We start from the raw sequence: 9,814 nt of genomic DNA, 5'->3' as shown, positions 1-9,814 counted from the left end.
AAAAAAAAAAAAAAAAAAAAAATCCAGGGGCAGCAGATGCACCAGCTGGTAAAAACACTTGTGGCCAAGCTTGATGATCTGAGCTCAGTCTTCATGTACCACATGGAGAGAAAGAACCGACTTCTACAGGTTGTCCTGTGACCTCCACATGTGCAGGTAGGGTACAAATGGCCACACATACACAAAAATAAAACATAACTTATTTCATTTTCCTGTTACTTTTTTTTTTTTTTTTGCGGGGTGGGGGGGTCTCATCTAGCCCAGGCTGGCCTTGAACTTCTGATCTTGCCTCCTCTAATTCCCAAGTACTAGGATTACAGGTATGCAACATCATGTTTGGTTTGAAAACTGTTCACCTTTGTATCTAAAAACTATGACCTTTAACCAGCGTCACCTTTGCTTACACAGTGCTTTGTCATTTTAGAAAATGCTACTAATGGTTTTAACATCTACAGCAAAACTGAAACCCTCAGCTGGCTAGATTCAACATCTGACTTCCACTCCAAAGTGACTCTCTCCCTATTGCACTCTTGCTCCACCACAGCTTTTTGGCTAGTTTCTTCCTGCGAACACCAGCTCTGTGCTATCCTGACTCAGCACAAAGCCCAAGAGGACGCCACGTGGTTATCAGACAGGAGCCTTTGGTTCTTTAGTGTGGGATTTTAAATCCCTAAAAAGCACACCGTCAAGAATGAACAGCTTCTAACTGACACATGACTTTGAGAAAGAAACCTTGCAAATCTCTCAATTGGGTAACATGGGACCAATCTCACATTTAAGAGCCTGCAGGGAAGACAGGAGTACTTACTGCTAGGTAGCAAGTTATTAAAAATGAGTAGCCTGAACATCTGTCCACTACTTGTTTCCTCAGGGACAGGACTGTGGCAAGTCAGCCTTTCTGAGTCTCCTTGTCAATAAACAACCTCATGTTTTTACGACTGGTAAGAAACCCTGGAACAGCAAGCTATGTAAAGTGCTCAGCAGATGCTGATCCACAGAGCTCAATGAAATAATCCGCAGTTTGTCTTTGCTTCCAATAGTCTGGTAAAACCTCTCTCCTTACAGATGCTTGTGAGGGAAGAACGCAAAGCTTCCTTTCCATCCTTAGAACCCAGAGAGCCTTGCCTTTGACGTCCAGTACCAGTGGGACTGTGCCAGTAAGTTAGCGGAGTGTAAGCAGAACATTCTTCTTCCCATAACAAGAGGGACCTCATGAGTAGATTAAACCTTAAACCTCCCCTCATCAACACACACACACACCTACAGTTTTCAGTCAACTTTTCCTGAAAAGACAATTTTTTTAAGCTGTAGAGCCAAAGTGTGACAATTTTGATCAGATTTTTGTTAGTGTGGCAGATCTGTTTAAAAGCAAAACCAGAACTATATATATAAAAAAATCCGGCGCCTAAGCCAGCATACTCAGGGGCTGTGACTCAGGGCTGTTTCACAACTTCAGAGCGGTGAAGTGGACAACAACGTCACATAATTGACCTTGTTTGTTAGATGCTTCTCCAGCTGACAGCAGCCACCCAAGGCTTTCCAAAAATGTTTCTAGCAGCCCCGTGTGGTGGTGTTCACCTTTAGTACCAGAACTTCCTAGACAAGGGCAGGCAGATCTCTGGGAGTTCAAGGCCAGTCTGGTCTACACATCAAGTTCAGCTACGCAGTGAGACCCTGTTTTAAAAAAAGTTACCAGCAGGCAGTAAGAACAAGAGCAAACATCTGACGACTGGAGATGGGCATATTTATCTTTAAGGCACCCAACAAGCAGATTCTTAGGCTTGTGGTCCCATTTAAGAGGGCTGGATATGATGCAATGCACTGTTGCAGGAGTCACTCATTAGGGATGGGGGGTACAGTTCAGTGGTGTGTACCTAGCTAGTATGTATACGGTCCTGAGTTCAGACTTCAATACCACAAAATCAAACAAACACCAATTTAATAGCCGGAAATGGCGCTTGCCTGTAATCCCAGCCCTCTTAGAATACTGAAGAGGGATCCCGAGTTCTGAGGACAGCCTGGACCCTTCAGTGAAACTAGTCTCAAGACCATTATCAGGACTCTGGGGACGGCTAGGTAACAAGCGAACACAGGTCTTGAGTTCGAGTCCCAGAACCCACAGAAAAGCTGGATGTGTGGGCCATTGAGATGATTCAATGGGTAAGGGCACTTGCTATACAAGCCTGACAACCTGAGTTCAATCCTCAGAACCCAAGGAAGTAGAGGATTAACTCCTGAAAGTTCTCCTGACTTCCATTCTACACATGTCAAACCCACATAAAATAATACTAAATAGAATATATATATTTAAAGCTTATTTGGCCGGGTAAGTAATCCAGCACCGGGGAGCTGGAGAAGGGCAGACTGGCCAGCCAATCCAGCCTTAACTGGTGAGCTTCAGGCCACTAGAGACCCTGTCACAAGGGAGGTGGCCACAGTCTGATGAAAAACAAACTTGTCCTCTGGCCTCCACATAAATGCTCCCTTCAATATCATGACAATAAATACACACTATTTGCTCCTTCCCAGGGGCAGCGAGTCGCTCAGGTCCCCTCTGAAGACTGCAACCTGGACTCAGGTACGCCAGACGCTAAGAAGCAAGCCTCTCCCAAACTTACAAATGGTTTGTTAAAGCTAGATCCCTGGACCATAGGGTCAACTCTCCGGACAAAAGCCTGGATTCGTTTTATAAACAAGCATCCTAGATAAGTCGGAAATAAGTGCCAAGCTCAAACGGACAACCTGTGACTCCAGGTTCTCCCCAGCTTTCGTGCTTTCCGCCAGATGCCCTGAAGGAGACCCAAGGTCACCACAGCTGGCTATGAGTAAACTGGCGATCTCGATGCCAGCTCCAGGTTTCAGGAGAAAAAGAGGCGGCAGAAGAGTCCCGGCGATAGGAATGCCGCCGCGGGAAGGGCCATGATGGTCACCGTGAACCCTCACACCGGCTTCCCCCAGGCAAGCCAATGACTGCGCGGGGAGCGGAAACGAGAGGACGGAGGATGAGAGTGGGCCCGAGGAGGCCCGTTAGGCCCGATCGGGTGCTCGAGCTGCCCAAAACGAGCTCACCTTCCTCCTACTCTGAATACCCGCTCCGCAGACGCCGGCTTCTCGTCTCCGGTCTCTCGCGGGAAGACGCGGCGCAGCACCCAGTCCTAGAAGGTAGACGCGGCCCCCTCGCCTGACGGCGTGACGCTACCCGGCACGTCGCCGCCGTCGGCGTGCGTGCCCACTTCCAAGATGGCGGCGACGGCAGCAGTGTCTGGCGTCCTCGGCCGGGTAGGCTGGAGGCTCCTGCAGCTGCGGTGCCTGCCCGGTGAGGTGACAACTGAGGCCGGGCGCGGGGGAGAGCGGGGGAAGGAGAAGCTGCGCGAGCCTGGGCTTGGCATAGGGCGAGAAAGGCCATGGTGGGGGATAGCAAGGTAAAGGTGAAGGGCATCAGCGTGGAGCCCCTGGAGTCTCGAGTTGGGGAAAAAACAAAATCACTTAGTGGGTTTCGATCTCCAGACTGGAGCTGTGAGGGGCAAAAGCAACGGAGCAGGCCTGTCACCCCGGTTCCCCAGAGGTAATGGAGCTTCAGAGAGGGCTCGGTGTACCCAAGGTCACCGAGCTCGTCCGTTGCAGACACGTTCTCAGTTCCGTTGCCATGGGCACTGGGCCAGCCTCGCTGGAGGGACAGACGGAGCGAGAACGTCCAGTCCGGTCTTTCCCCAGAGTCAGTCATTGCCACACCACGTCACTAAGTTGGTGACATTCTCTTACTATCATTGCTGCCAAATGTTCAGTATTTTTACTTCCACGTTAATCCAGACTTTTACTTTAAAAAAAAACTTTGGACATTGTTATTAAGTGAAAAAGCAAAAATCACTGGCCATAAATAGAATATTTCCACACTAACACATTAACATAAGTATGCAACTAAAATTTCCGAGCTGCAGAGATTTCACAGCCATACTTTGGGAAACCCCTCACTTCATATTTTGTGGGTATTTGCTCTATTTTCTGTGCATATAACAAAATGCTGATTTTATGCATGGTGTTCTATGTTTCTTTCCATATTATTGTTTTCAGTGACTTCCTTTTTGTCAATTTTATCCTAAGTTTCAGACAAGGTATGTTTAGTAAAAATAATACCAGGCTCCAAGAAACTCAATCGTGGCTATTTAATCAAGAAATTGTGTCCACAAAACACTGAAGTGTATTCGCAGCACCTTTATAATGGCTGGACCCTGAAAAGCCAAACATTCCTCTTTTGTAGTTGCTGGGAATTGAACTCAGGACCTCTGGAAGTGCAGCCAGTACCCTTAACCTCTGAGCCATCTCTCCAACCCCGTGCTTTTCCTTCTTATTACAATTTTCTTTTTCAAACATGTGTAGTCCTGTCTCAATCTGAGCTATTTGGAAGACTGTCTCAAAATAATATAAGCTGATCTTTTGATATTTTGTGTGTGCACGTTTAAAACAGGGTTTAACGAAGAGATTTTGATGTAGGCTTGAGCACAAGGGTTAAGAGAAAAGAGGCACTCCAAAGAAAGACAGATCCAGGAACATGGGTTTTCAGAGAGTCACAGAAAGTAAAACATTCCCAAGTGTTCTTGTAGACTTCTCAAAGAGTTGCATAGGATGAGCTTTTTAAAATACACTGATCTGGGAAGGTAGAGAGATGGCCCAGCAGTGAAGAGTTCACACTGCTCTTGAGAAGGACCCAAGTTGGATTCCCAGCACACATGTTGGACAGCTCACAATCACCTGTAACTCCAGCTCCAGGGCATCTCATGCCTTCTTCATCCCCACACTCAAACTGACATAATTAAAAACTAAATAATGTCCTGGAGAGAAGGCTCAGTGGTTAAGAGCACTGGCAGGTCTTCCAGAGGACACAAGTTCAGTTTCTACCAATCATAGATCCAATATTCTCTTTTGGCCTCCATGGACACAGGCATTCACATGGAGCAGATACACACATGCAGGCCAAAGACTCATTTAAAAAAAAAGTAATACATCTTTGAAAAAATTATACTAAGCAGGGCTTGGGAAATGGCTCATCATTAAGAGTGTGTGCTGTTTTTGCAGATACCCAGGGCTCACTTCCCAACCCCCTCTTCTCTCCTTGTGGTCATCAGGCAGACATGGGATACATATACAGTGATGCAGGCAAAACACTCATACACATGAATAAATCTTTAAAAATTAGCCAAACAATGGTGGTGCACACCTTTAATCCAAGCTAGTCTCTAAATTTGAGGCCAGCCTGGTTTACAGAGTGAGTGCCAGGACATTCAGGTACACAGAGATACCCTGTCTTGACAAACAAACAAACAAAATTTTAAAATATATATGAAACAAAAGAAACTTCAGAGAAAAACATTAGAACATGTAGATTAAAGAAATCCAAGTACAAGCAAAAACTAACCTAGGGTGTGATTTTCAGAACAGAGGTATGGGAGCTGAAAAGGTGAGAGGGAATTTTCTGGGGTGGTAGTAATGTCTACATAGGATTCATGTTATACTGGTGTATTTCTTTACATCGCTCACAGAATGATCTATTTAAGATTTGTATATTTCATCATATATAAACAGTTCATAAAGGGACAGTAATCAGTGAGCTCTAGTAATACATGGACTGAAATGTTGGAGATGCAGAACCCTTGAGATCTGCACTAAATAATCAGAAATATGCTGGTGAAGAGCATATCTGTAGAAACTGGAGTGGATATCCAGATGTTCGCAATTCCTTCAGCTTGTATTCTGATGATAAAGTGTTGAGGAAGAAAAAATTAGTAAGGATTTTTACACAGGAGACACTGCTGATATTTCCTAAAGTAAGTTGAGTGCTTGAGTGTGAGGACCAGAATTCTGGTCTTTAGAACCCACATAAAACACACATGTGGTGGTACACGCCTTTAATCAAGCACTAAGGAGTCAGAGAGGCATATTTCTGGGTGTTTGAGGCCAGCTTGGTCTCCATAGTGAGTTCAGGCTAGCCTGGTCTTCATAGTGAGTGTCATTCTAGTCAGGACTCCATAGTGAGATCTTGTCTCAGAAACAAAACAAACAGAAAAATAAAAACTGAAAGAAAGAAAAGAAGCCCGGAGGTGGAGACCGGAGATCTCTAGTTCAAGCAGGCCAGCAAGGCTAACCATATCAGTAAGCTCTGATTTTGTTGCAGAGACTCTCAATCAATAAAGTGGAAGAACAGATTGAGAATGATTCCCAAAACTGACCTCAAGCCTCCACATACTTGTGCATGCTCACCTACGAACATACAAACAAGCACATGCACACAATACACACAAACATGATAAGGAAAAGAAATGCCGTGTAAACACTTGGAACGTAGGCTTGTTATGTACATAGGTGTAGCATTTCACGTTTGAAGGGTACCTTAACATTGCCACGAACAAGTTGAGATTAACACTCTTAATCTGTGGGGTTTTAAAAGCTGAATATTATGGGGCCAGCAAGATGGTTCAATGGGTAAAGGTGCTTGACACATAAACTTGGCAACCTGAGTTCCATTCCCAGAATGGATGTAAGGGTTAAAAAAGAAAACCAACTCCGCAAAGGAACCCTCTGAGCTCTAAGCGTGTGTCATTGAATGACTATCCATGTACGTCATGCACACACGGTAATAATTAAGACAATTATTTTAATCTGTATACTGAGGGAAATGTTTTATAGAGCCATACAGCCGACCGGTGCTACAGACAGGCCAGTGAGACAGCTAGGTCTTCTGTTAACTGATTTATGTGTCTCAAGGCTTCTGTTTACAAGGTGTCTGTTGGGGACTCAACACTGGAATGAGTGCCTGCAGAGCGTTCCTACCATGTACTTCCTCCTCACTTTTGTCACCACTCTGGGTCTCAGACGGTGCTCCACGGTGAATGTCCCTGAACAACAGTCCTGTTTCTGTTTCAGTGGCCCGCTGCCAATCACCTCTGATGCCACGTGCCCTCCACACGTCTGTGAGCTTGAGGTCTTCAGAAGAGCAGAAGCGGCAGCCTCCTCGGTCTTTTTCTCAGCAGCATTCTGAGACACCAGGGCCAGAAACACCCGGCTCCGAGTTTCCTCGTCAGCCCCCCAGGTGAGCATTAGTGTCCGGATCTACCCATTGCTGGCCACTTGGCATGCTTCAGAATGCAGCTTCCTCCTCACCAGCCCCTCCTCCTTCCTTCTATTCCCCTTCCCTCTTTCCTTTCTGGTAAGGTCTTGTGGAACTGGCGGGTCTTTAACTCTGCACCCCAGGCTGGTAGCCCTGATGGCCTTGAGCTCTGGGAATCCTCCAGCCCCAGTCTCCAAAGTGCTGGGATTGCAGGAATCAGCTACTGTGCTTCGCTGCTTTCTGTTGTTTTTAGAAAATCTAAACACAGTGGAGAATACTTGAAGTCATACACAGAGATAACTCGTCTGACATAAAATTGCCTTTTAGAAGTTTCTATAAGCATTTTTTTTTCTTTTAAGATGAGGTCTCTGTAGCCTAGGCAGATTGAGTTCAGCGATCTTCTGACTGAGTTTCCCAAGTGCTAGGATTATAGATGTATGTATGCCTGTTCAACAGTAGATTCTTAGTTAGTGTCTTTTCACAGTTTGTGTTAAAAATAACGTAGTAGTGGTATAACGTTCTGGTAATGAATGAACCAAAATGTATTTAGCCTGTCTTATGACTATTTAGACTCCATTGTTTGATAGGAGATATAATATGAAGAAACATGTATATCCTCTCTGTAGAGATAGGAACTTTGAAGAAGTAATCCCAATGACTAAAGTGTCTTAGTTAGGGTTTCTATTGCTATAAGAAAACACCATGAGCAAAAGCAAGTTGGGGGGTTTATTTGGCTTATACTTCCACGTCATAGTCTATCATGGAAGAAAGTCCTACTCCAACAGGGCAGGATCGTGGAGGCAGGAGCTGATGGCAGAGGCCATGGAGGAGTGTTTGCTTACTGGCTTGCTCCTCATGGCTTGCTCAGCCTTGTTCATTATAGAATCCAGGATCACCAGCCCAGGGATGTCACCACCCACAGTGGGCTAGGCCCTCCCCCATCAATCACTAGTTAAGAAAATGCCTTCCTACAGCTAGAACTGATGAAGGCATTTCCTCAATTGAGGTCCCCCCGCCCCCCGCTCTAGCTTGTATCAAGTTGACATAAAACTGGCCAGCACTGGAGTCTGGAGGAGGATCACAGGTTCAAGGCTTGCCTGGGATACAGAACTGTTAGGAGCATAGAGGCAAAAGATAAACACGTTTAAAATTTCATTGCCTGTGTAGGGTAGACTTAGCTTTTACAAGGTAATAATAACTACATTTCCATTAGATATGGGTTTTTTGTTTGTTTGTTTGGTTGGTTGGTTGGTTTTGAGACAGGGTCTCTCTGTGTAGTTCTGACCTCCTAGAACTGGTTATATAGAGCAGGCTGGCCTCAAATTCACAGAGATCTTCCTGCCTCTGTCTCCCGAGTGCATCTACAGCAGATCTGTTTTTCTTGTTAATCCTGCCACTGAAAATTGAACTTTCCACAATAGAGGATTAGAGTGTTCAATTTGCCTACCAAGTTTTGTTTGCTTGTTTTGAGACAAGGTCACTATGTAACCCTGGCTGAGCTGGAACTCTCCTTGTAGACTATGCTGGCCTACAACTCACAGAGATCCCCTACCTCTGCCTTCCTGAGTGCTAAATTAAAGGTATGTATGTCCATGCCTAGCCCAGTTTTACTAGTTTTTGTTCTAGCAGGATTGGCCAACCTATGACTCTACAACATGACTATGTCATTTATAAATATGTTTAGCCATAGCCATAGCTCTCCTGGGGCATAGGTAGCCTATGGGCCCCAGGTTGGACCCACTTGTCTAAGGATGATAAGCAGAAACCTAGGCTGGGACAGGGCCATTGTCTTCTTATCATAAGAACTCAAATTCCTGGACACTTTCTTCCTGTGGGAGGAGGGCAAGGATGATAGGATTTGAACCTTGTTGGTGTTAAAACATCCATACTAAGCAGAAGTAAAGCCCCTCCTAACATGCCTATAGGATACCCATCCTTTGTTTCCTGCTGGGCTCATTCTGTAGACAGTGAGGTGATGTGTGCTGGGCTCTGTATCAGGTACACAGACCAGAGTGGAGAGGAGGAAGAGGACCACGAGAGTGAGGAGCAGCTACAGCATCGCATCTTAACAGCAGCCCTGGAGTTTGTGCCTGCGCATGGCTGGACTGCAGAGGCCATTGCGGAAGGAGCCCAGGTGGGTAGAGGTGAGGTGGGGCAGCAGACCCAGGTGAACCCAGAGTCAGAACCACAGACATTCTGCTTTCTTCCAGTCTTAGCTCATAGCTTCACAGTCACAGGATTGTCTGGGTTATCTTTGACTTTCTTCCCCATAGGATAGAAATGGCTTGCTATGTAGTACAGGCTGGCCTGGAACTCACATAGATATATATAGATAGAAGTTAGAGGAGGAGGGTCTTGTCTTCTGTGATGTGGGTCTCAGTGATTGAATTCAGGTGGTCCAGCCTTGACAACCTGGGGCCTTTCTGTGCTAAGCCATCTTGATAGCTCCTATTTTTTCTTTTCTTTTCTTTTCTTTTTTAAATTTAGAGACAGGGTCTTACTGTGTAGCCTGGGCCAGTCTGGAACTCACTAAGTAGACGAGGCCAGCCTCAGACTTGCAATGGCCCTGTTGACTCTGCCTCCAAAATACTAGGATTGCATAATTAAGCAATGCAGCATAAACAAATGTAACACACCTTTACATAGTTAAAGTAATATTCTGCAGCATAAACAAATGTAGCACATCTTTACGTGGTTAAAGTAATATTCTGC

The 9,814-nt window shown here is 45.4% G+C and overlaps 2 protein-coding genes across 5 annotated transcripts in view; one reads left to right on the top strand and one right to left on the bottom strand.

Annotated features, from left to right (window-relative positions):
• Ciapin1 (cytokine induced apoptosis inhibitor 1) overlaps positions 1-3,181 on the bottom strand; it is a 14,268-nt gene extending 11,087 nt beyond the window's left edge. Inside the window, exon 1 of one of the 4 annotated variants that reach the window (XM_005345590.3) lies at positions 3,070-3,181. The gene's annotated coding sequence lies outside the window, so the exon portion shown is untranslated. Of the gene's footprint in view, positions 1-2,742 lie in introns of all 4 variants that reach the window. The other 3 variants (XM_005345592.2, XM_026778434.1, XM_026778437.1) reach the window with 3 other exon arrangements.
• Positions 3,182-3,204: 23 nt separating this feature from the next.
• Coq9 (coenzyme Q9) overlaps positions 3,205-9,814 on the top strand; it is a 17,234-nt gene continuing 10,624 nt past the window's right edge. The window contains exons 1-3 of the mRNA XM_005345589.2: positions 3,205-3,316; positions 6,919-7,084; positions 9,101-9,236. Coding sequence (XP_005345646.1) covers positions 3,241-3,316; positions 6,919-7,084; positions 9,101-9,236 — 378 coding nt within the window. The 5' untranslated portion in view covers positions 3,205-3,240. The remainder of the gene's footprint in view (positions 3,317-6,918; positions 7,085-9,100; positions 9,237-9,814) is intronic.

This window comes from Microtus ochrogaster, chromosome 4 (genome assembly GCF_000317375.1).
Source record: "Microtus ochrogaster isolate Prairie Vole_2 chromosome 4, MicOch1.0, whole genome shotgun sequence".
NCBI classification, from domain to species: Eukaryota; Metazoa; Chordata; class Mammalia; order Rodentia; family Cricetidae; genus Microtus; species Microtus ochrogaster.
Note: the sequence above shows the minus strand (reverse complement) of the source record. Positions and strands in the feature narration are given on the sequence as shown.